The sequence below is a fragment of the Melanotaenia boesemani genome, chromosome 6 (genome assembly GCF_017639745.1).
Source record: "Melanotaenia boesemani isolate fMelBoe1 chromosome 6, fMelBoe1.pri, whole genome shotgun sequence".
NCBI lineage: Eukaryota > Metazoa > Chordata > Actinopteri > Atheriniformes > Melanotaeniidae > Melanotaenia > Melanotaenia boesemani.
The window spans coordinates 32,440,830-32,466,277 of record NC_055687.1 but is presented as its reverse complement, the minus strand read 5'-3'; the positions used below and the strand labels follow the sequence as shown (position 1 = coordinate 32,466,277).

At 39.4% G+C, this 25,448-nt stretch overlaps 2 protein-coding genes across 5 annotated transcripts; both read right to left on the bottom strand.

Annotated features, from left to right (window-relative positions):
* Positions 1-216: 216 nt before the first annotated feature.
* LOC121642254 (fibrous sheath CABYR-binding protein-like) lies at positions 217-11,755 on the bottom strand. 3 transcript variants are annotated; one of them, XM_041988864.1, is made up of 5 exons: positions 11,338-11,755; positions 9,957-10,080; positions 6,081-7,244; positions 4,674-4,739; positions 217-1,554 (listed from the first exon to the last, which is right to left on the bottom strand). In XM_041988864.1, exons 1-4 carry the CDS (start codon positions 11,350-11,352, stop codon positions 4,678-4,680), a joined length of 1,365 nt encoding a protein of 454 aa, XP_041844798.1. In that variant the 5' UTR covers positions 11,353-11,755; the 3' UTR covers positions 217-1,554; positions 4,674-4,677. The 3 variants fall into 3 exon arrangements, with proteins under 3 accessions (XP_041844798.1, XP_041844799.1, XP_041844800.1); XM_041988865.1 differs by lacking the exon at positions 11,338-11,755 and adding an exon at positions 10,342-10,371; XM_041988866.1 differs by lacking the exon at positions 9,957-10,080.
* Positions 11,756-11,970: 215 nt separating this feature from the next.
* On the bottom strand, positions 11,971-25,092 carry LOC121642252 (matrilin-2-like). 2 transcript variants are annotated; one of them, XM_041988862.1, is made up of 13 exons: positions 24,967-25,092; positions 22,378-22,502; positions 21,719-22,291; positions 21,509-21,631; positions 20,936-21,058; positions 20,188-20,310; positions 19,935-20,057; positions 19,491-19,613; positions 18,833-18,955; positions 16,127-16,537; positions 15,865-16,017; positions 15,594-15,686; positions 11,971-12,639 (listed from the first exon to the last, which is right to left on the bottom strand). In XM_041988862.1, the coding sequence occupies exons 2-13, from the start codon at positions 22,499-22,501 to the stop codon at positions 12,584-12,586; spliced, it is 2,148 nt and encodes a 715-aa protein (XP_041844796.1). In that variant the 5' UTR covers position 22,502; positions 24,967-25,092; the 3' UTR covers positions 11,971-12,583. The 2 variants fall into 2 exon arrangements, with proteins under 2 accessions (XP_041844796.1, XP_041844797.1); XM_041988863.1 differs by having other exon boundaries at positions 16,127-16,531.
* Between the last annotated feature and the right edge of the window lie 356 nt (positions 25,093-25,448).

Genomic DNA, 25,448 nt, shown 5'->3' with positions numbered 1-25,448 from the left:
TCGTGTACTTAATATACTTATTTTCATTTCCAGGGATTTACTGAGTCCTATGAGAGTTAAAAAGGAAACGCTCTTTTTCTTTCTCTTATACATACACATATATATATATATACACATACATACATATATGTCCAAGCACTGTAATTCCTTATTATGTCCCCCATGTTGATAGAAGTATGCATGCACATTAACATAAGAAACACTGAAACACAATGATAGGTGAGTAAAACTTTATTCTGTACACTAAAAGGTTAGAGTTATATTTTAAACAAAGTTCAGGTAAGAAATATATTACAAAGAGTGAAACAGAAAGGAGAAATAAACCAAACAGAAGTTGTTTTTGTTACACTTAACATCCATTACATCACAAGCAATCAGTCTTTTTTACGTCCTTTACATCTTTTATAAAAGCAGAAAGCTAAAATTCACGTCCACTAGTGGACCTATGATCTATGACTGTGCTACCCATGCATCCTACAAACATATGACATTAGCGTCCCTGGATTACACCTTAAAATTCATATTGAAATAGTTTATTGTCGTTTTTGGAACATGTGGTAGCTACAGTACAGCTATGAGAGATGGCTTCATGTAACAGCACAGCATCCTGTCAGTATGTGGACCATCTGTTTCTCAACCTGGTGATTAATTATTATTTGTCAGCGGTAGCCTTTGGACATGCATGTAATCATCTATTTTTATTCCCATTTGCATAAAATAATTTCCTGATTTTTTTTTTACATGAACAGTCAAAAAGGATTTTTTAAAGAATGTGTGAAAGTGCCTTGTAGTGTTTTTCAGTATCATACTGTACTCTGTTATTCAAGGTGTAGTATTCCTATTAAAGAATTAGCCTTGTTAGAAAGGCTACTATTAAATAATGTGTAAATATTTTTGATGAAACTTTTTCCAAAAACTTGAAAAGAAAAAAAATCTGTAAATACATGATCAGTATTGGATAATAAAAAAGAAAAAGTAAAGTTAAACTTGCATGTGAACCAGGTGTCTGAGGTGGTGATCTCTTCGCCTCTGCAGTTTGGTATTCTCATCACTTTGAACTCTTTGCATAATTTTATTCACAGTCATGTTTGGCTCATTTTCCTCAAAAGCAGCTACAATAAATAGTCAAGAATTTACTGCAAGCATCCTTCCCTATGTTTTAATGCACCACTACCCCAGGCTCTGAAGAGTTAACAGTCTTTTTAACGCATCACAATACAGTATTGCACCATCATATCACATATCAGCCAAGCGTTTGGTAGCACTTTTGGTGTAAAGGCCTACGTGTGTGGCTTCAGGCACTTGATGTCCCAATAGAAAAACTCCGCCTCTTCCTCTGGTGAAAAGGTTTATATACAAAATCCTGATCTTTCCTGAAAGAAAGGTTATTAAGGCACATTGCATATTAACGAATATACAGTTTGATGAGTGCTGATGAGACAATACTGAAAGTAAAGAAGGTTTGGTTTTTATTTTTCTTTTGCTCTGTCTTAGTTTTCTTCCAGGTGTCTTAAAATTGTGGCTTTGGGCTGTGTTATTTGATGAATCTCATCTCTGCAAGAAAAAAAAAAAAAAAAAGAAGTGAGACAATATTAAAACATGATGTGAACTTCTGCCATTTCACTATTCAGATTGTTATATCTACATGTGGTTGTATAGTTAGCAAGCTAACCAAAAATAGAAGAAAAATTACTCCATACTCCATGTTTTAAAATGTCAACACAGCCGTATTATTCATCAGTACAGATGAAGACAAAATTGTTGGTACCCTTCGGTTAATGAAAGAAAAACACACAATGGTCACAGAAATAACTTGAATCTGACAAAAGTAATAATAAATAAAAATTCTATGGAATTTAACCAGTGAAAGTCAGACATTGCTTTTCAACAGTGCTTCAACAGAATTATTTTAAAAGATAAACTCATGAAACAGGCCTGGAAATAAATTATGGTACCCTTAACTTTTATATTTTGTTGCACAACCTTTTGAGGCAATCAAACGATTCCTGTAACTGTCAATGAGACTTCTGCACCTCTCAGCAGGTATTTTGATCCACTCCTCATAAGCAAACTGCTCCAGTTGTCTCAGGTTTGAAGGGTGCCTTTTCCAGACGGCAGGTTTCAGATCCTTCCAAAGATGCTCAGTAGGATTTAGGTCAGGGTTCATAGAGGGCCACTAATAGTCCAATGTTTCCCTCTTAGCCATTCTTCGGTGTTTTTAGCTGTGTTTTGGGTCATTGTCCTGTTGCAAGACCCATGACTTGCGACTGAGACCAAGCTTTCTGACACTGGCCAGCACATTTCTCTCTAGAATCCCTTGATAGTCTTGAGATTTCATTGTACCTGCACACATTCAAGACACCCTGTGCCAGATGCAGCAAAGCAGCCCCAGAAAATAACAGAGCCTCCTCCATGTTTCACAGTAGGGACAGTGTTCTTTTCTTCATATGCTTCATTTTTCCATCTGTAAACACAGAGCTGATGTGTCTTTGCAAAAAATTTCATTTTTGTCTCATCTGTCCATAGGACATTCTCCCAGAAGCTTTGTGGCTTGTCAGCATGTAGTTTGGCAAATTCAAATCTGGATTTTTTATGTTTTGTTTTCAACAATGGTTCCTCCTTGGTCGTCTCTCACTAAGTCCACTTTGGCTCAAACAACGACGGATGGTGTAATCTGACACTGATGTTCCTTGAGCTTTAAGTTCACCTTTAATCTCTTTAGAAGTTTTTCTGGGCTCTTTTGTTGGCATTCGTATTACCCGTCATGTACTTTGTCATCAATTTCCTCCTGCAGCTATGTCCAGGGAGGTTGGCTACAGTCCCATGGATCTTAAATTTCTGAATAATATGTGCAACTGTAGTGACAGGAACATCAAGCTGCTTGGAGATGGTCTTATAGCCTTTACTTTTTAACATGCTTGTCTATAATTTTCTTTCTAATCTCCTGAGACAACTCTTTCCTTTGCTTCCGCTGGTCCATGTTGAATGTGGTACACACCATGTCATCAAACAGCACAGTGACTACCTGTAGCCCTTTATATAGACCCACTGACTGATTACAAGATTGTAGACACCTGTGATGCTAATTAGTGGACACACCTTGGATTAACACATCCCTTTGGTCACATTATTTTCAGTCTTTTCTAGGGGTACCATCATTTTTGTCCAGGCCTGTTTCATGAGTTTATTTTTTTAATAATTCTGTTGAAGCATGGTTAAAAAGCAAAGTTTGACTTTCATTGGTTAAATTTCATAGAATTTTTATTTATTATTACTTTTGTCAGATTCAAGTTATTTCTGTGACCATTGTGAGTTTTTCTTTCATTAACCAAAGCGTAACAACAATTTTGTCCACGTCTGTATGTACAAAGTGCTCCCCTATGCATTTACTTTTTATTAAAGTGTCCCTCCATTCAGTGTATGCAGACCTATGAAATGCAAATCTCACCTTGCCCACATCCAGTCTGTCACCAGAGTTTAGCAACTTTAACAAAAAACCATAGCTACTTCATAGAGAAGAGAGTTGTGGAGGACAAGATCTAAGTTAAGTTGTCTGAGTTATCACTCGGGCTGGGCGATATCGCAAATTTTAGTATCGATCTGATACCAAGTATGCAGGGCAAGTATTGGCGATACTGAGACTTTTTGCTTAAAATTTCACAATCATTTAACAACTTTGCCTTTAATTATCAAACAAATAATCAAACACAGTATAAATATTATTGTCAAATAAACAACTTTTATGAATGGCAGAGACAAAAGAATTTAATTGAAGCTTATTTTAATTTGTAAACAATATATCAGCAACGTTAACAAAATAATCATTTTGTTATACCCTTTTATCTTTTATTTTTAATTGTTTGGTAAAATTAAGTCAACAGTGCTGCTGGGTTCTGCAGAGACCAGACTGTAGCACAGGGGTGGCCAACGTCGGTCCTCAAGAGCCACAATCCTGCAGGTTTTCCATGCATCCCTGCACCAACACACCTGACTCAAATTAAATGGATCCAACAGCCTATAAGGATCTGCACAATGACTCATTAATTTAAGTCAGGTGTGTTGGTGCAGGGATGCATGGAAAACCTGCAGGATTGTGGCTCTCGAGGACCGACGTTGGCCACCCCTGCTGTAGCTTAACAGGGAAAAAAGGGCAGGGGGACTGGATCAAAGCAGAACGTGAAGTGGCAACGTTTTCATCATATAGTGACCTTTTGCCATTGTTTTAGCAGACTTTAATGATGTAGCATTAGAAATTGTTGACAACTCTAGCTCAGTCCAGGCAGGTTAGCAGTTAGAGTCCTGTTACTCAGCCTGAGCACCAGTAGCTAGCACCCACTCACTCAGCCCAGGTCACATCCTGGCATTAGTGGCTGACAATCGCTGGCTCAGCTGGGTTGAGTAGCTCCTAGCCCTGCTAGCTAACTGAAATGGTTCCTCTCATCCTCAACGCAGAATATATGGGCTGTCTGACCCCACTTTTCTGACTGAAGATGGTGCTCGGCAGAGTATGGCTCACAGTTTATTTTGTAATACATACAAACACTCTATGGACATTCTAGCAATGTTAAAAACTAGATTTTAAGAGGGCAGCTTTGACAAGCATCAAACACAACATTGAGTGATCCTGCAGTGTTTGTATTGTGTTAAAGTTGTGTTTGTCGGTCTGGTCTTACCAGTTCAGTCTTCCTTTTTGGCCTTGTCACTTTCTGTATTCTGAGAGGCCTCATTTGCACTTGCCACTGCACACACACAAACACAAAGATTAAAAACTGAACATGACATTTTCTTTCAGTGCACAGCCACAATGGCTCCAAGCTGTTTGACATGACTTTATTATCACCATGTTAACAACATAACAACCATCACAGCAGCCCTCAAGGAATAATGTTAAAATCTTTCCTTTTTTTTTTTTTTTTTTTTAAAGTAGCCTTTTACGGAGCAACTATAATGCACACACGGGCACATGGACGTAAACGCATGTACACGTGCATAGTCTCCAGAGAGAGAGAGGAAGAGAGTGCTATAAAAGTTATGCAGTATGCCCAGTCTTCCTTACTAGACCAGTATTCTACACATGCTCCATGAAAGGGGTGTTTCTGTCCTAAAAGTACAACATGTTCTGAAAATAAAGACTAGAGGTTCAGGCTGTATACTTTATACCATGAGCTCCTCTATATACAGGACAGCTGAATAAAATATTGCATGTTCATTGTCAAAGATCCTGCACAAGAGAATAAATAAAATACTATTATCTCATTATATTTTTATGTTGATCCAACAGATTTTAACAAAGATATGGGAAAAAAAGGGAAAGTGGCGTGCATTTACATTGTTGTGTGTAATTCTTGGCAGCAGAGCATGATTAGTCTGTAGGCAGTTCACAATACAGCACAATGACTGAGAGCTGCCTGACTGGAGCTGTTGTTCTCACAACATGTTCCTGCTATAATCAACATGCTCAAGACAATCCTCATCTCTCACCCTGAGAGCGTGCTGCTGCTTTCTGTTTCTCACATAGTGCTATCTGTTCACCCCGAAGGTCCACCAACATCCCATTCACGCTGTCAGCCTCAGCATCAGAGCAGTTGAATAGTTCATTAAGAGCTTAGGGTTTCCAGCTACACATTCTGGATACTTGTTTACTTACCAAAACTCAGGCCTATGGTCAAATGTGAGGCGATAAGATTGATTGGTCTTTTGGACATGTGAAAAAACAATTATCAACTAGATTTGTTGCACATCAATGAGTCAAACTTTCTGCTTGTTTGCACATGTTTTGGACCAAACATGCGCTTTCCCCAGCTATTCAGCCTGTGGCAATGTTGCTGTGTGTAACCTCCACCCAAATCTGCCTCACAAATAAGCAGGACTCCTTGATGCTTAAGCTGGCATGACAAGATTTTCAAAGAAATATTTCTATTTTGCACAAATTTCTGAGCATTAAATCTCCCATGAACTTGCTCAAGAAAGTTATGGTTAGTTCAAACATGAGGCATTTATCACACACTTAAAAGGATGTTGTTGTCCTTCAGTTGTGTTGTATAATGTAATAAAAATGTGAGAATGTTAGTATTTCATACCATCAGGTGAGGGTTCAGCTGCCGGATCAGCAGCAGGTGCTGGGGTTGAAGAGGCTTCAGATGGCGCCGTGGTGGACTCAGCCACAGGAGCCTCTGCGGTGGCTGCTGTGGCCTCTGGTGCTACTTCTGTAGGAGTTTCTGAAACACTTGCAGGAGCTGGAATTTCTGCATTTTGGACTGGTTCAGCAGCAGGTTCCACCTCTGTAGCTGGGCCAGGGGTAACCTCTGGGGGTAAGGGTGCCTCTGCTGGTGGGGCAGTCTCAGCAGGGACTGCAGGGGCCTCTGTTGCCATTTCTGTGGAAGGCTGAGCAACAGCTGTAACAGGAGATAATGGAGGCATCTCTGGAATAGTAGCTGCAGCAATATCTGTGTCTATAACAGGCTCCACAGCATCTGAAGAAACTGAGTGCTCAGCTGGTGCTGCAGCTTCATTTGGTACCGAAGTTACACTTAGTGTTGAAGACTCATTTGGTGCATTTTCTGAAACTCCAACCTGTGTTTCTGAGACAGTCTCTGAGGCCGAATTAACAGTTGAGGTCTCTGTCTTCGGAGGTGCAGGAGCTTCAGCAGCTACTTCAGTAGGGGTATCAGAAGCTACCTCTGCTGTAGCTTCAGCTGCTGCTTCAGAAGGGGCCTCAGGAGCCACTACACCAGGCACCTCAGAAGTCCCTACAGCAGGGGCCTCAACAGCCACTTCCAAAGCTTTTGGGGTCAACTCTGGCTCAGATACAACTGCTTTAAGAACTTCCTCTGCAACATCAGGGGCCTTTGCTTTTGCTGTCTCAACTGTACAGGCTTCCACTGTGGCCTCAACAGTGACTTCGACCACTGGAGGGGCCTCTTCTACTGCTGTTTCCTCCACACGGGGTACTGCCTCCACTACTGCTACAGCAGCTTCGGGCTCAGCAGAGTCTTCTGCTAGAGCAGAGACAGCAGGTTCTGGTGCTGGTTCCTCACAAACAGCAGGCTCTGGCTGTGGCTCAGTAGCTACTAGGAGGTCTTCCCCAGAGCCAAGATCCTCCTGGGCCTCCACGGCCATCAAGACTGCCTCTGTTTCATCTTCAGTTCTTGGATGAAGATCATCTGGTAAAGCAGTCTGCACTGGCAGCTGCATCTGGTCCTCAATAGTTTTTGCATCTTCTGCAATGATGCCGTTTCTGACTGCTGTCAATACAAAAAAGTGGACAAAAGAACGACCATGAGTATTTACAGTTTGAAAGCATTCTGCACTCATCAGTAGATAATCCAGTCAGTTAGTGATATCCTGTTAATCTGTAACAAAACACTGACAACATCAAGGAGTAAAACAATCTTGGGGGGACCCTTTAAAATCTTTTGTGGGTTTGAATCTGCCTTTGAGTGAGTATATGAACTGAATGGTTCTGTTTATATGTTGTGAACACCTGATAAACTAAAGATGTTTTATTCACTCCCCTGTCGTTTCTTTCTGCAATTAAAAAAAGTTTAAAAAAAAAAGATTAAATGAAAACATGCTCAACATCCAAATACATTCTGTACAATACATTTACGTTTATGTGGATGCAGATGTGAATTATTTAAAGTTACTAAAACAGACTAAACTAGAAGCACAAAGGCAGACCTCTGTCACATTATTGTAAAATATTTTTTGCCAATGATTTAGAGCATTATTTTTCTATTAGAAGCTCTAATGGCAAAATTATTCCTATCTCCCCATACTAAAGAATCCTTTTAAAATTTCCTGGATCCTGACGGTGATCCAGATCACCCTCAAAATCAGAATAACTTGTTCCTTATTCCTTGTCTGAGATTTCCTAAAATTTTCATCCAAATTCATCCAGAACCTTTTGAGTTATGTTGCTAACAGACAGACAGACACACTGCTGCCACCTAATACATAACAAGAGATAAATATAGACTTTTCATGGTAGGTTGAGATGCTTTATAATATAAAAACTGAATCTGTGAAAAAATGTTTCTGGAACTCATCCTTGTGATTCTTATGTGATGTGCAAGTTCCCCAATATGTCATAATAATTACAATCAGTTTAAGAAAGGATGCATCCATAACTGCTGTCAGTCGCTGTCACTTCCACTAGCTGCAGTTATTAAATCATGCATATATAACAGCCTCCTCTGCAGTGAGGAGCATGCAGTTTAACGCTTGCCAATGTTAAACTGTGAGTTTAAGGGTCATCTGAATACAGATCATTTGCACCTCAGGGAGAAAGTCTCAGTACAATAGATATGGCTGCTAACCCTTTAGCTCATCGATTGAACTGAATTAAAAACAGACACCTTTCTGAAGTGAATAATTACTTCTGAAATCTGTCAACACATTTAGAGTTTCTAGCTACATCCTCAAATGAAAAATTACTTAATGCAAAGAAAAGAAAAATCCAAAAAAAGATCTAGAGACATAGAAATCTTTTTTGGACTCATTTAGAAAACTGAGGCAAATTAAAAAAAACTGACTAAACATAATGAGAAATTCTTAACTGAAATCTTACACCCTGCATTCGTTGGGTTAAAGAAGGAGAAAAAAAAACAGCTTGTTGCCAACTCAATAGCAAAAGCAAGCATCTGTGATGTTATGCATTAGAGCACATGGCATGAATAACCAGCACATCTGTGAGGGCATTCATTATGCTGAACCACATTTATTGGTTTTGAAGCTAAATTTGTTGACATCTTATCCAAGAAAATCCAGAAAGAAAGAAAGTTGTTGAAGAAATATATATATTCAAACCATAACTCTAATACTTAACAGGATTTAATAATTTCAGGATCTATTTTCATTGAGATTTTACAGTCTCTCAAGTTCTTGGGAAAAGGAGACTGAACTGGGTTTGCAGGAAATAAGAAATAACCAGTAAGGGGAATAAATGCTGTGCTGTGCTAAGAAGTCATTCATATCTGTTCCTTAAAATATGATATACAGAAGCCCTCAGGACCCACACTCTCAGAGGAAATAAAAACACGTGTGACTAAGGACAGGACCCTCCATTTTTAATACTTTTCCCCTCTTGTACAGTCAGTGAGGTTGAGGACGAGTCACCAGCCATCAGGTGAGATTAAAATAGATTCATAATCCTAAATCACAAACAGAACATTTCAGTAACAGGAATCACAACATCCTGACAAATGTATTTTATCTGTTTGATATCAAAGCTTGTTTCCTCACAGTAACACGATGTGGACGGGGTTGACAAATGAGTCCAACCAGGAGGCTTCAGTTGGCTGAATGGGTGGATAAGTTTGCCGTTGCAGCTTCCTGATTTTATTTGTCTGTCAGAAGCTTTAAAAAGAGCTCGGAGTGATGGGTGGAAGGGAATGTGACAGCTTGGCAACCTGCATGAAAATCAGCCCGTGGAAGAACACAGAGCTCAGGGAAGCATTTAACTGAAACAAACCATTTCTAATAACATCACCTTTTGTTTTGAGATGTAGAAAAAATAAAACTAGGTCATTCTTACAGTATAATGTTGGCTTTTAAACTTCTGCATGCCCTGTATCTGTTTACCAGGAGTTGATGATTTCCTGTCTTTTAATAAAAAAAAAAAAAAAAACACATTTTACATCCAGCATGAGAGTGAGGGAAAGCTGCAGTTTGAGTTGTTGTCACAAACGGGTGTTGAAAACTGTGAATGTGGCTGGACCGAGACAGACACGGCCACTCCAGTCATGGGTGAGTCGTGTGTCAACATGATTTAGCAGCCAAAGATGACACAGATCCCAGTCAAAACAGTACCATGGCTGGCTGGAAGTGCAGGGAAAAGGGAGGAGGGGGAGGGGGTACAGACCAGGGGCCCAGAATGGGGATGGGACCAGTGGTGGCATGGATGGCATGCAGCTGGTTTATTAGACAGACAGTGTACTGTATTAATTAAAACCTACACTCATTCAGCCATATTTTGAGAAGCCTGCTTGGGCCAAGAGTACAATAACTGGTTTTCTTGCTGGGGTGATGTAAGAGCCTGGAAAGGGACCCGAGCTTCTCCAGGTGACTAAAGCTGACTGCCTGGAGAAACAATGCCTTGACACAATCATCATACAGTGCTACAGACGAAATAGAACATTCTGTACATGAGCACAGAGAAGGCTTTACCATAGAGAGTATGTACATAAAACGTTTTCTCTAACTACATATTAAAAAATGCCATTTTCTTCCCCTACATTTTTTGCATTGACTTGAGTTACACATAAAATACAAGTATTTCGAACAAGGCCAACAAGTGGCATGCATATGTGGGGAGCTGCAGTGAGAACACTGTGTACATACAGCTGTGCTTAGCATGACACAACCATGTGCCAGTAAGTTGTTTGGAGTAATGAATGGACAATCATGAACTGTGTCAAGGCGTTTTGTGGGTGTATGCACAGGCTTGAACAAAGAGTACACATATGCACAGCTGGAAAACAAAAACTAGACATTAATGACAAGAAGAGCATTTCAGCAGAAACACAAGAGTGCTTTGCTGTCCCTCAGAGGAATGATATAGATAAAACAGCATTCAGAACCATCCATCTCCAGTCTTCTCATCTCATTTTGCAGTTCAAATGCTACAAAAATCTACACCACTAACTTCATGAGGAAACCCACTGCAGCCAAATCTTTAAAACACAAAGCAAATGTCATCTATCTTTTGGATCATGTCAGTTTTATCTAGTAGAATAAAAAAGTTATTTAGCTGGTGACTGATTTAAAAACCAGTTTAAGTCATGAATCAGTACAGTGGACTAGTAGGAAACAGGTTGGACTGCAAGTCTTGCCTTAGGCTCCAAAAACACTTCCAGCTTTCACATAGTCCTACTGTAAGACTTGCAAGTTGTCCTAAACAGATCGTTCTATTTACTTAATAGAAACATGTAGAGAACTGAACATGGTTCATAGCTATGCACTACAAATCAACTCCTCAACTCCCATCCCATCAATAAGTCATTAGAAGTTTTTTATACACACATGCTCAGTGGTCACAAAGCCAGAAAAGAGTGGATAAAAATAACATGAAAGACTTGAGGGGCAATGATGACAGAATGAATTTGGATGAATAATTCTGCAGATGAAGTACTTAAGTATGCTGTGCAGGAGCAAGTGAGTAAGGAAAGCACACGGTGTACCAGACCAGCCGGCTGCACTCGGGACGTGGAAGTAGCCTTAGGACACTTACAGCACCTACTGTACTTTCTCTTTTGTGTTCACATTTAAAACAAGCACATTTCAAAGAGAAACAGCACTTAAACATTTTCTTACTTTACACATGTGATAATTACTTACCCAGTGTGTCTCCATTGCTCTCCTCAGGCTTTGTGCCTGGTCTTTTCTCTTGATCAACAGTCTGAGCACTTGATGATGAGCAACCCATGTTTGCAAGCAAAAAGAGATGAGATTAATAAAAATAAAAAGTAAAAAAATGGAGCCTATTTTAAAGAGCAGCAAAAACAAGTCTCAGTACGGTCTGGGTTTTTTTTTTTTAGACTGAGACTTGCAAACATAGACTACCAAACTTTATCCAGTACTTAAGAGCAGCTGGGCACCATTATCTCTCCGTGTCTATGTGTTTATTCATGTCCTGCTGCCCTCTTGCTCCTGACAACAATCTGTTACGAGCACACAGCTAACCAGTGCAGCCCGTATTGCTGAGTGTGTCCTGCCTCCTACTTAAGTCACACTACTCATGTCGAGGAGGAGGAGGAGGAGGAGGCAACCACACGGAGCGTGTGTCCTCCCCTTTATGGTCTGGCTGAGGAGTCGAGCCACCACCTTGTGGTAAAGTTTGGAATAGCACATGCAAAATTTAATTTCCAAGCTCTCAATGACCTGCAGACAGTTAAGTGTCTCATAGGAAAATAGAAATAATGCACACATCATAAAATATATAGTTTAAAATGTTTATTTGTCAGTCAACTGTACAAGGAATTATTTATACATTTCAAACTAAATACACTGTGTTGTTAGAAACACTTTATTTGAAGAAGTGTTTGTATAAGACGGACAGAGCACCTTCATTCCCGTCATGATTATAAACATTAATAAGTACTGTCCTGGTCATCTTTGGAGGGCAACAAAATCTGTGATAACCTGTCACAGGAGACAGAATTATCTAAAAACTAAAAACAGTTGATCTCTGATAAAAGTAGGAACAATATTATATGCACAATTTTCTATAAAGTGTAGGCCATTCAAAGTTAATTTTTATGTACTTTTATGTATCTGTAAGGCTCTTATTGAACATTTTGATGCAGGACTTTGATTTCCATTCAAATCTATTATATATTTATACAGAATTATCTTAACATCTGCTAAATAAAAAGTGATTTTATGCATGTTTCAATGCATGCAGAAATAAGTGTGATGAGATGACCTGACTAAAAAAGCACAACTCAAACATCAAACAGAAGGAAATAGCTTATGAATACTGTGTTGTATTACTGTAGACAGCATTGCTTTTGCATATGCTCCAGCATAGCTTGTTGAGCACAGTTAACGGGATCCTGTCGATGCAAAGGATGAACAAGGCTCTTTATTTACGCACAAGCTGATTCTCCAGCGCTCCCAGCTTCTTTGACATGACTTCAAGTAGACATGTTAAAGAATTTTATGACAGAAATACAAATTAGTACACGACCTATCAAGTCCAAGAAATAAAACAAACAAAAATTAATGCAAACCTCTCTCTCCAAGCATTAGGCTACACTAACACTTTAATCCCATTAACTTTCCTTCGGTTGGTTTTCTTAACTAGTCCATTCTTTTAATTGGCTTGTATGAAAACTGATTGCATCATTATAACTTATAACATTATAGCTTAAACTGACATAAACCACATGTCAGGCATTTGTACACACGTTGTCATTCGATTTTAACAAACCTGAACAAACCTCTAATTGGTTTGTTCACAGACTGTGTAAAAGTTTGACCCCCTACTTTCTTTGAGCAACATGTTCTTAAGAAAACATCAAATAGGTGCAATAATGTATTGAAACATGCTTAAATATAAATGGACATGGAGGCATGGTAGAAAAAGTATGACAACCACTGCTTTAAGCTGTCTTCAGAAATAGTTCTCCATGTCGGACATTCACAGTTCTTTAGATGTTGGCTGCCTTCTGTTCTGTTCTCTGTAAAGATGATCCCACACAACTATATAATGTTGAGGTCCAGGCTCTGGGGAAGATAAATCACTCCATAAAACATGTAGCCACTGATTGTCTCATTTGGCGTACCTCAGCCTTTTTTTAAATCTGTTTTCCATCCCTCAGAAGGGAGACCATTTCTGATGAGACCACAGTGAACCATGGATGGTTCAACAGAAGGGTCATCATAATGAAACTTCCTGTGTGAGGTCTTTGTATCTATTTCCTAAAGGTAGGATGATAGGAGATGGGTAGAAGATGTTTTTCAGGAGCTCTTTTTTTTTTTTTACTATATTAATTAAGATCTCCTTCACATTCCCATTGCAGTCAATTAATTAAATATTCTAACACATAAATAAAAAAATTTAGTCACATGTGGAACATACAGGACTGAAAAAAAACATCCAATCATTTTAACGACCTATCCTAAAAGACTGGTTGGTGATGTGTCTATCAAACTCAACTGCCATTTGTTGCTCCCACGAGCGCGTACCCCTCTTCGTGCATGAATCAAATGCTCTCAGAGGCTTGAAGTACTTGTAGAGAGAGGCGAGTCGTCACAGGGTGCAGCCAAGGAGGCCACTAAGGCTATGTCCACACGGCACTGAAGCTGGTTCAGATGTGAAAACGGTGGCGAAAACTAGGAGAAAGGCTTCAACATCCACACGAAACCGCTGTAGTACATACTACAAGGCTGTACGATGATTAAAGTAAGACTCCAGAGCTAGAACAAGACGCAGCAAATGCGCAGATAATGACATATCTGCTTGCTCCTGCTGTTGATGGTACAGTAATGCAGCACTGTGTTGTATAAGCAGAGCATTTTGGTGCTAAAGCTGTACACAAGCCAGGACTGTCTGGGCCAGCACCACAACACAGTCAAGGACGCCAATATTGTTGTTGTGTTTGATGCATGTTCATCACACTGACGTCATATCCTCTAGTGGTGCGGCTACGCTGTCCTCACAGTACCACAGATGGTAGATGTCTCAAACCTATCCACCTGGGTACCTGGTTTCAGACATTTTTGGTTTCATGGAGGCTAATCCCTGGTTTTGTAGGGATGAAATGGTGGTTTGCTAAAATACTTTTGTGATTGTACTGAAGTTCGTGTCATTGGGACGGCCCCTTGGATGGCCCTCTCCGCTCCACCCAGCATGACGTGCACACCTCCCAAGTCCCTACATGTGTGTGTGAAAGAGAGCAGGGAAGGCGAGGCGTCTGGGGATGTAAGTCCAGAGGGAAGCAAAGTTCCCTCCAGAAGGTGAGCCCCTGGCAGCAGGAGGCCCCCCAAGGCAAGACAGGCCAGGAGCAGCCATCCGGGCGGCGTGACTCGGCAAGGTAGAGCGGTCGTCTTGTAACCTGAGGGTTGCCGGTTCAATCCTCGGCCAAGTTGAGTTCATGTCGAGGTGTCCTTGGGCAAGACACTGAACCCCTAATTGCTCCAGTTGGGTTGTGGTTGAGCGCCTTGCATGGCAGCTTCCACCATCAGATGTGTGTGTGAATGGGTGAATGTGATGTATGATGTAAAGCGCTTTGGGTACCATTCCAGGTACAGTAAAGCGCTGTATAAATACGGACCATTTACCATTTACCATCCCCATGACCAGGACACAGAGAAACCAGATCTGACAGTTTGATGGGATGCAGTTTGCAATATTTATGAAATCATGAACTTCCTCACTCAAGTGAACACGTTGTTCGAATACGTGTTTGAGAAAGTGAGATGCTAGAATGCAAGATATGTTAGAATGAGATACACGATTCCAACATTAGACGGAAGTAATTCCCTTTAACTTTTGTCCTAAGGTTATGCTGTTTGTCATTATGTAAGAAAAAAATCTCCATTCAATCTTACATTAAATCTGGTTGAGATAACATCTCCAGAAGATAAGAGCAGGCAACAGACACACATACACTGTTTCTACACTTTGTCCAGGAACAATTATTCTCTGACCATCATTTCTCATGTCTGTTCTCTTTTTTCTCTCCACTAAACACAAAGTAGGAAATACTGCTTAATATTTATCATTGTGCTGGAGTATACATTTTTAATTTTATTAAGAAGTATTTATTGTGTCTACTTTCACCGATTCCTGCTAACGCCCTGCATGGTTTTAGTGGTTTTAAGAGGTTGCACGGTTGATATTCACATCTAAGATTTGTGGTGTGCATGATTGTATATGGGCCAGTCTGGACCAAAAAGCTAGGACCAGTTTTTTTTTTTATCCCAGTCTGCCCCTGCTGCAGTTTATTACCTTATGTGAAATATATTTTAAACAAAACACATTTATTTGCAGAGCTGTGTTCAGGAACATGCATTATTCATGCAGACAGACTGAGTGGAGTAACACTAAAAATAACTAACTATGAACTGCAGTCAACAAAAAAGGATATTATTCGCAGCCAGGTTCTTCAGCTTCTCTGTGACTTGGTTCTGAAACATTATCACATTCTCACACTCACACATTTCTTCATCAGCTGGCTTATCTGTGGGGGAAGAAGGGTAGATCAGGTGAGAAAGTCTCTCTTTTCTTGTTTCCTTTTGTTTTCCTCAAATCTTTTATCTCCCAGTTCTAACCCTTCAAATGTTCTCTCCTTTTTTTCTTGTATGACGGGAATGCGATCGAGTCAGGATAATTCATGTCTGTGCTAGTGCTATGAGTACCTTTACATATCCTGGGCTTGAGCTTCTTTGCAATTTCCCTCATTTTCTCAAAATCTTCAGCATAATACAGATGCTTCTCATTAGGCTCTGATGCTATTTCTCTCAGCTCCTGTTCGATGGCCTTGCCGACCCCCAAGGCATATATTGTGATCCCTGAAAGAAGCAGAGAACAAGTTAATGACATGAAACTGTTATGAAAAAGAAGATCTTCTGATTAACAACTGAAACCAATTGGGATCTGAGGCCAATAAATTGTATGTACCAGAGTTTTTGGCTTTGTTGGCCCATTCAGAAACATCATCCTGTGATCTTCCATCAGTGAACACAATGCTGACATGAGGGATGTTTGGCCTGGCACCTTCTTTGGCTGAAAAGCTGAACTCAAACATGTGACGTAGGGCTGAACCAGTCATGGAGCCCCTGCCCATGTACTGTATCCGACTAACGGCTCGCTTTAAGTCCTGAGCTGCAATGTACTGACCCAAGGTAAACTCTGTATGCACTTTGGTGGAGTATTGGATAAGGCCTACATGTGTGCCCGTCCTGGAAATGTCCAGAGAGTCCACAATGGTGTTTACCAGCTGCTTGACCAGCTCAAAGTTGGCAGGGCCCAGACTCTTGGAGCCATCAATTACGAAAACTAAATCCATGAATCCATCAGTACATTCTGCTTCTGTCAGAGACACAAAAAACAAGTTTATTTATTTGTCTTTAACTCTGAAACTTGCAAACAAAGGATATACAAACCATATTCTGAAAAAAATTAAACACTTGAGAAACAAACAAAAAATGCAATTCATGAATAAATAAATAATAAATGAATATGTCCAATTAGACTCAAGTGGGCCTTGGTGTTTGGCAGAAGTTCCATCTTTTTTCATTTTTATGGGTAAGTGGAACAGTAGACTGGGTGTCTATTAACGTAGCTAAAGTCAAACTACTTTTATCCACATATTATTCTGTTTTCTTGTCGGTTAAACATGTAGGAAGTTGATATAGAAAAGCAACTCATTAACATTTTATTCAACTAACAGTTGCTTAAAGAATTTCCAGACTTTCACATTGGTCCTATAAAAGTTTATATAATTGTTGCAACATCTGACAAAATCAGAATTCAAGTAAATCCAAGGCACCATCTGTACAATTAATTCAGATCAGTTAGACAATCACATGAATGAGTATGACTAAAGAATATGACTGACGTTTAGAATCAGTCAGTGTTGTGTTTGCTTTGTACAGCACTTTGATCAACAGTGTGGTTTTGAAAGTGCTCTACAAATAAAATGGGATTGATCAGACTATGATACCAACGTTTCTTACTCATTTATTTTCTCAGTCTGATGTCAGAGTGACAGACTAAATCTATGGTGGACACTCCTTCAATACCCAATGCTGGCACCCTAACCAGTCACCAACACATCTGCTGATCATAGAATCTTCCTGAATGGCCTGTTTGTATAGTTTATAAGAGTTTTGTTTGATTTTTATCTCTTCCAGCTTTTTTGAGTGTTATAATCAAATTAAATTAACACTATTTGCTTAAATTAATAAATATAATACAGTAAGTAGTTTTAAAAATGTTCTCCATCAAACACATTTTATTTACTAAAGAATTTATTTTCCACAAGGAAAACCCTCATAATGAAAACACCAGATTAAGAGCTATCTGATTAAATAAATATAGGATGATAGCACATAATAACACAAAATAGTCTCTTCATCTGGGTGATGGGGAAAAAAGTATTTTTATTGAGGGCTGGGATTAACACTGACCTCAAAACTGGTCCAAAACTCATTCAAAATTATATAACATATAAATACTGGAACAGCGGACAAAAACATGCGAATAGAGACTACAGCCTGAATTTCTGCACCTCATATCTGCTCTGTCTTTTTAAGCAGGCAACCTTTGTCTACAGTCTTTTTAAACCAAAAATAAAATGAGAAGCAGGAAAATAAACATTTATGCAACTGGCTTTTGTTTACATGTTTACATTGTTTTTGACAAAAAGAACATCTTTTCAATTGCTTCAGCACTAATGGTTAATGAGCCAGACACATGGCAGCAACTCAGTGCAGCTAGACACGTAAACATGAAGATGACTTACTGAAGTTCAAACAGCCTCACAATGAGAAAGAACAGAGATTTACAGTAGCAGTTAAAAGTTTGGACACACTTTTCCATTAAATCTTATGGGTAGTGTAAGTTACTTTGCGTGTCCTGAGTGTTTCAGAAGCTGATGAGCAACAAAGTTTTAGAGAGAATGTTCTGAGAAAGAGAAAACATCCAGTAAGGGGCAGTTGCCTGGATGAAAATCATTACCTGGTCTGATGAGTTTCCATTTTAGCGGCATCATTCAAATGGTAGGGTATTTTCCTTGCACCTTTGGGCCTTAGTACCAATATCACATGGTTTAACCACCACAACCTCCCTGAGTATTGTTGTTGACCATGTCCATCCCTTTATGACCACAGTGTAGCATCTTCTGATGGTTACTTCCAGCAGGATAATGCACCATGTCACAAAGCTCAGATCATCTCCAGCTGCTTTCTTGAACATAACAATGAGTTCACTGGACTCCAACGGCCTCCACAGCCACCAGATCTCAGTCCAGTAGAGCAGCTTTGGGATGTGGTGGAACGAGAGTTTCTAATCATGGATGCAGCCAACAAACCTACAGCAACTGTGTGATGCTGTCATGTCAATATGGAGCAAAACCTCAGAGGAATGTTTCCAGCACCTTACTGAATCTATGACAGCAAGAATTAAGACAGTTCTGGAGGTAAAAGGGGTCCAACCCGGTACTAGCAAAGGGGACCTGATAAAGTGGCTGGTGAGTTTAGTCTTATATGAATTCTCTGTTACAAAACCTTCTCTGTGATATCCTTGTGAATAATTGTGTTTGAGCATCTAGGATCATTTTGCTCTTTTGCTCAACATTATTTTAATAACTGAAACTGCACTCACCCTGGCATGTCTTTCCATCAGGTCGCAGTGTGTATCCTTCTCTGCATTTACACACACAAGAATCTTCTGTATTCAGAAAGTCCTGTTCGCAGCCATGTTTCCCATCAGCACAATGATCTGTCTCTGCAAGAGAAGAGTTATTTCCTCACTGCGGCTCCATCTAGAACCATCATCCCCCTGCAGTGATTTAACACATCCACCTAATAACTGCATGACAGATGAGAAGCAGTTCTGCCAGTTTTCTGAATTTACACCACGTAAACAAAGTTTTAACTTCTTTTTCAGATTAAGTGGTATCAAGAGAACACAGCAAACTTTGGAGTAAATCACTTTTTCTGAGAAGAATGCATCTGTTCTTGGTGATACTGAATACATCAGAGCATTTTTACAAAACAGTGCACCCCTGGCTGCTGTTAATATGGGCTACATTTTTAAGGCATATTACATTATCCAACTCTATGCAAAACTGCACATCTGTCTCTAAAATACCTTCATTGTTCTCATTAAGCAGAATGATTATCATTGTTTACTATACTGATTTAATGCATCAGTAATGATGTAACCTCACATATCTCTGTGAAGGAAATGCTATCTTACTCATAAACTATGAAGAAAGCATTTCTAAAACATCAATAAAAGAAAAGACTTTAACACTTACTTTTGCATGTTTTTCTATCCGGTCTGAGTGTGTAGCCTTTTCGACATTTACACACACAGCTGTCCTCTGTGTTCATAAACTCCTGTTCACAGCCATGAGTGCCATCAGCACAGTGATCAGTCTCTACGGGATGAGACAAGGTATTACTACACATGAAACTAAGGAGTAAAGAGATAGAAATAAATAAATAAACGTGATGCTTTTGAAAGTTTTTTTTATCAGAAACAGCTCATTTACATTCCCAGATATCCTGTAGGAACATATGAAGATTGTGTTGTATCTCCTACTTAACTCAAAAAAGCCTTTTAGCTGTTTTTTTATTAAACATCATAATTCATGTTGTCACTGAGTATCATTGTATTGTGTTCATGCTCAGAAAGTGCAAAAAACTAAATCCGTTTCTGGATTTTTCATAGAAGTAGAGGAAAAGAAGAAGACTTGTACTTTTGCAGGTTTTCCCATCTGCTCGGATTGTGTAGCCTTTTCTGCATTTACACACACAGGAGTTTTCTGTGTTCATAAATTCTTGTTCACAGCCATGTTTCCCATCAGCACAGTGATCAGTCTCTGGGATTAAAAACAAAACAGAGCAGATACATAGATGCATTCAACCTAATTTGATTTATTTTTTTCATTTGCATTCACTTGAGTTGTTGCTTTTTACAAGATTACAAAATGAATTTGAAAAAGCTCTTACTGCTGCAGGTCTTGCCATCCTGATTGAGGACGTATCCCTTGTTACACCTGCAGATGTAGGACTCTGGAACGCTGACACAGTTATGCTCACAGCCATGGTTTCCCAGGTCACAGTAGTCTATTTCTGAGCAGCATAATTCAGATCCAAAGAACATGAAAATAACTCATTCATTCAGAAATCTATATATCTATTACTTTTAAGATGCAGAACTGTGAACCTAACAGTTATTCTTGTTTTGATTGGGCAGTACCACGACAGCCTGGATGCAACTGGACATTTCAGCAGCTGCTCTGATGATTGCAAAAGCACACTTCCTTCAGGAAATCTCCCCCACTTTACTTTCTGTTAACATCCACCAGAGGAGCAAAAGGAAGTTTTTCCAACAGTGGGTGGACAGGACATCACTGGCAGGAGGGATTCTGGCTGTTACAACTCCAGGTCCATAAAAGTTGCACATTTGCACAACTTTTACAGCAATAACTGGAGTCTTATTCATTAAAATCAAATATAGTGCTCGATTTGATTTATTATTATTAGAAGTATTTTGACATATTATATATCAATTTTCTGTGTACTTAGTATTTGTATTTAAAGTAAATACAATTACACTACTTAAATTTGAGCATGTGGTACTGTCCTGGTAAAGGCAGGATTATATAGATGATGATTTGAAAATGTTTTTAAGGAAAGGGGTTGAACAGCGTAGTGCATGCCTGTTGAAAGACAAAATAAAAAACGTGTTTGTTACTGTTGCACTTCTTCAGGTCTACGGTGAGTTCATATCCTGGACGGCAGCGACACTCGTAGCCATCAGGCAGGTTAACACAGATGTGCTCACAGCCGTGGTCCACCTCAGAACATGTGTCATCAGCTGCAGAGGGACAACATGGTGAAATTCACGCAGCAGCAGTACACCTGCAGTAGCTGACTGTTTGAGGCCAAAGCAGAAAGCAACAACGAGGTGTCTCCCAACTTTGGGGAAGAAGCTTTAGATGCTTTAAAAATGCATAGAAACTTAGAGAATGAGAAGTAATGAGAGAAAATTCTAAAATAGTCGCCTCAAAGATGTCAAGTGCTCTGTAGAGTTTTTTTCTATTTATGCATAATCAAGAACAATATCTGTCTGATTACAACGAAACCCAATATCCAACCAGCTGCAGCTATTTTAGAACAACATCAGATTATTTTCAGTATCGGTTTAGTTATGAACTAATCAGTTTAAAGTTTTCACATTGAAAAGTGGAGATCTTTTGTGAACTTGAGTGAAACTGTAAAAAAGACTTAACAACTGTCAACGGATATTTGTTAAGAGATTTTTCACCTTTACATGTCTTGCCATCAGGGTTGAGGGTGAATCCTTTCCTGCATTTGCACCGGTATGAAGCGGGGCTGCTCACACAGATATGTTGGCACTGATGGTCCACCACCTCACACATGTCTGAACCTAATGTATGCATGAACATTCATAAACACTCAATCATAGATCTCCAAAAATAATCTCTGGAAATATAAAGAAAAAATATTTCTTCACCTCCACACAGTTTGGACTGAAACACTGAGATCAGGGTTTCTATCTGGCTGAAATTGGCCACCAAGTAGACGTGTTCAGAGTGTGGCTCACTTCCGATGGCCTTCAAGGTCTTCATATCCACCCTACCTACTCCAATGGCAAAGATCTGGATGCCAGCCTGCCTGGCTTGAGCTGCAACCTCCTCCACAGTGTCCTGAGGTCTCCCATCTGTCACAATCATAGCAATTCGTGGAATGTGTAGGTCCAGTGGTCGTGCCCCCTCTTCTTCAGTGAAGGCTGTCTCCATGGTGTACTGGATGGCTAGACCTGTCATGGTTCCTGTGGCAAGGTGCTCCATATTTCGTACAGCCTGCTCCACCTCAGCTCTGTTGGTGTGGGTGTTGAGGGAAAATTCAGGCTGAACGACACTGCCATACTGAAGCAGGCCGACCCGTGTTGCATCACTTCCAACATTGAGGAACTGAAGCAGGTTGATGATAAAGATCTTGACCTTCTCATAGTCGTCAGGGCGTATACTTCTGGAGCTGTCAATGACAAAGACGAAATCCAGCGGGATGGCTTTACAAGGATTGTCTGCAATCAAAAGAAGTGTATGATCAGTTTTGACAACTGACTAAGTAGACATGCACACACATCCTGGTCACCAAACGGTCACTTACCCACTGCATTGCTGAGGACCGTTGTCTCATTTTTCTCTCTGGCTGCGATGGGTCTGGGACGATGTGTGTCCGGCTGTGCTGCACAGCACAGCAGGCAGAAGAGGCCGAAGGTCAGGGATCTCATCCTGATGAGAGATGACAGAGAGGGGCACAGCAACAAAAGTAGATACAGTAGACACACTCTTAAGATTTGAAGCAAGTAGAGGGCAACCCTGCAAGGAAGAGGCCGGGCAGAGGCAAAGAGAAACAAACAACTTTTGTTGTTTATACAGTGCTTTCACAGAGGTACCCAAAGTGCTGCACAAGTAAACAATAATACAAAATAAAATATCAAACAACAATAAAATCAACAATAAAAGACAAAAGAGAAAAGTTTACAAAGCCTGGCCTAATGATCATGCTCTCTGGAATTAAAAGCCAATGTAAAGAAAAAACAGACACTACAAATGACTGACTGGATGATTTATACTGTCTTTGTGAAACAGATTGGTCATATTAATCTATTTCATATTGAATGATGATTTTAAGTTAAAGGTATCCTTAAAAAACAGGTGATATTTATCATAAACATAATGTATCGAACACATTTTATCATCTTTTTAGGTGGACAGCAGCAATAATCTTAAAGGTACAATGTGTATAAATTACTGACATCTTGTGGTAAAGATGTGTTTAGACATTACTTCAAATGTCAAACTCTGCTGTGAATGGACGGTGGCCTGCAGGGTACAAAATTCTTCCAAACACAAACAAGTTTTCATCTGCAAGTGGATCAAGTAGCCTCAGGTGCAACGATGACTGCACAACAGGCAACTACTAAATAAACAGAATTGTGTACATGTGTACTGTCTTCTTCCATGTGCCTTTAAAAGTGTTACTTATACAAGAAAAAGCCAGTACTCCAGTTTTAAAACTCAGATGGTTCTCAGTTCACAAACAGAGTTGTTTGTCCATTCAGAGACACCGTAGTATAATTGATGGCACAAATATGGCAGCTGGCATGAAGGTGAACACACAGCAAGTAGGTATAAATGGTTGATTCTGAGAGAATTAAAACATAAAAGTTATTTTAAGTAAAGTGATTAGATACCAATAAAAACTTTCACTTCTTGAATATTTGACCGTATTTCACATTCTGTTAGCTATAGTTGTCATCGACCTAATTCTACACAAGTTTTGTAAATCCTTAAGGGAAGGTGCCTTTAAACTTATAATAAACTTATATAATAAAATTTATATAAACTTATAAAAGTTTACAGTAGTGCTGGGTTTATTTAGCTAAATCTCTTCAGAGAGGACCCTCCTGGACCTCAGATCTTCTCTCTGGAAAATCTTACAAGGATGTGTTTCATTTTAGTGGATTAAACCCAGACCGGCCACCATTACTCAGTGTTATGGAGACTTGTTTAAGGTGATACTGCCATATAATCTCCTTTGATGTCTGATTAACGCTGTGTTACACTTTCCCCTTACATCTATTGTCCTTTTTTATTTATTGTCATGTAGGTTTTGTGTTCAATATCGTTTACATTTTGAGTCTAGAAGTATTGGTTGGAGAAAAAAAAGTGCACAGTGAGGATGACTTATACATGAGTTTCATGCTATCCAATCTGCCACCACATGGCGTGAACCAACTCTATGTATACGCTTCTGGTTGTTTTGCTGTGTAGGTGGTTTGAAGTGATTTAGTAGAAGCTGAAAGGTACCACAGACTGTTTCCCTATCCAGTTCTCAGGAGAGCCATTTCTTTCACCTGTTATATTCAGACTGCCGTCACGAAAATAAACTGTCGCCAGCATCAGACGCTGCACACAGAACAACGTGTCATTTAAAGAATCGATCCGATTTCCACGACAGACTGAATCTGCTTGAACTCTGGGACTCCTAACAGTTCTGAACAAAATTCTCAAAGCAATGAGAGCAGATCAGAGCTTAGTCTGCTCAATGAACACCCCCCCCCACACACACACACACCCAGATATGTATATGGTAGCTGCTGACCTGGAACCTGTTGGGGTCACATATCCATGCTGCATCCCACACTGAACAGCTGACCTCTGAACTCACATATGTTTGTATCTCACCCTGTATCAGCTATTGTAATAAACAAAAATGTAAAATCTCTTAAAGCAGTTTATTTTAGGCTCCATAGAAGACTGAATATAAACAGGGGATAACCAGACTAATCTTTTAAACTGCAAATTAAAATAACTAATCTGCCCATCACTGAAGTGTAAAGTAAAGGATGTAATAATGTGATAAAGAACTATTCAAATACACCTTTAATCAGAAAATTATTTTAGATTTACTTAATAAATTACATGTATGACTGTGTTGAGTCATTCGCAAAACTCTGCTCAGATTTCTGAAGAGGTTAAAGCCAAGATTGTGTTTTTGCTATAAAACACTAAAATGGCATGTACTAAACAGCCTTTATGGGACGCTGTGGAACCACATCTGTTTTCTGACTCAAATCTAAATACACAACAGGTGACTGAAGAGACAAAAAAAGTTTTAAAAATGTATTTTTACAACATCTAAACCTACAATATTCCTTCATGAACAGGCATCAAACTGAAATCTACTCACCTTGTAGTCAAAACCAACTAATTTCTCCTGTACACAAAGTAGCATGAGAAATCCCAACACTGACTCAAGAGAGGAGCTCCAGCGGGATGAATCTGTCAGTCTACTTGCTTCATGGTGTAAACATACATATATCCCAGCCCTCTCGTTCTGCATTGCTCAGCCCCTTACTCCATCTACTGTGTTTCTGTTTACACCCCCTCCTTAGTACTTGTGGAGACGCCTCTTGTTCTGCTTCATCTGCTGGTAAAACAATAACTACAGTAAGAGTGTGTCATTCGCATTCAGATATTGATACAAAGGTTTATTCACAATTGACATTTACAAGATTTGAAGGTAACGTCTTACATCTGACCATTTTTTTTGCAGTTTTTAACTGAAAATCTGGAAGGTCCTCACATCTGTGAAAGAGACGATTGTAATTTCACAAGTTGGGGATGTGGATGGATTTTTCCACATCCCCAGCTGAGCAGCGGTTTATGGAA

Bases quoted from the DNA above. Each gene is read 5' to 3' on its own strand.
- LOC121642254 (XM_041988864.1), bottom strand. The intron at 7,245-9,956 runs GTAGGTTTTAAT...TTGTATTGACAG, and splicing joins CAAAATATGGCTGAATGAGT to CAGTCAGAAACGGCATCATT. The intron at 4,740-6,080 runs GTATGAAATACT...GTGTGTGTGCAG, and splicing joins AGCTGAACCCTCACCTGATG to TGGCAAGTGCAAATGAGGCC.
- LOC121642252 (XM_041988862.1), bottom strand. From the start codon at position 22,501: ATGAGATCCCTGACCTTCGGCCTCTTCTGCCTGCTGTGCTGTGCAGCA. The intron at 16,538-18,832 runs GTGAGTGCAGTT...TGTCTCTGACAG, and splicing joins TGATGGAAAGACATGCCAGG to AAGCAGAATGTACTGATGGA. The intron at 15,687-15,864 runs GTACTCATAGCA...CTTCCCCCACAG, and splicing joins CAAGCCCAGGATATGTAAAG to ATAAGCCAGCTGATGAAGAA.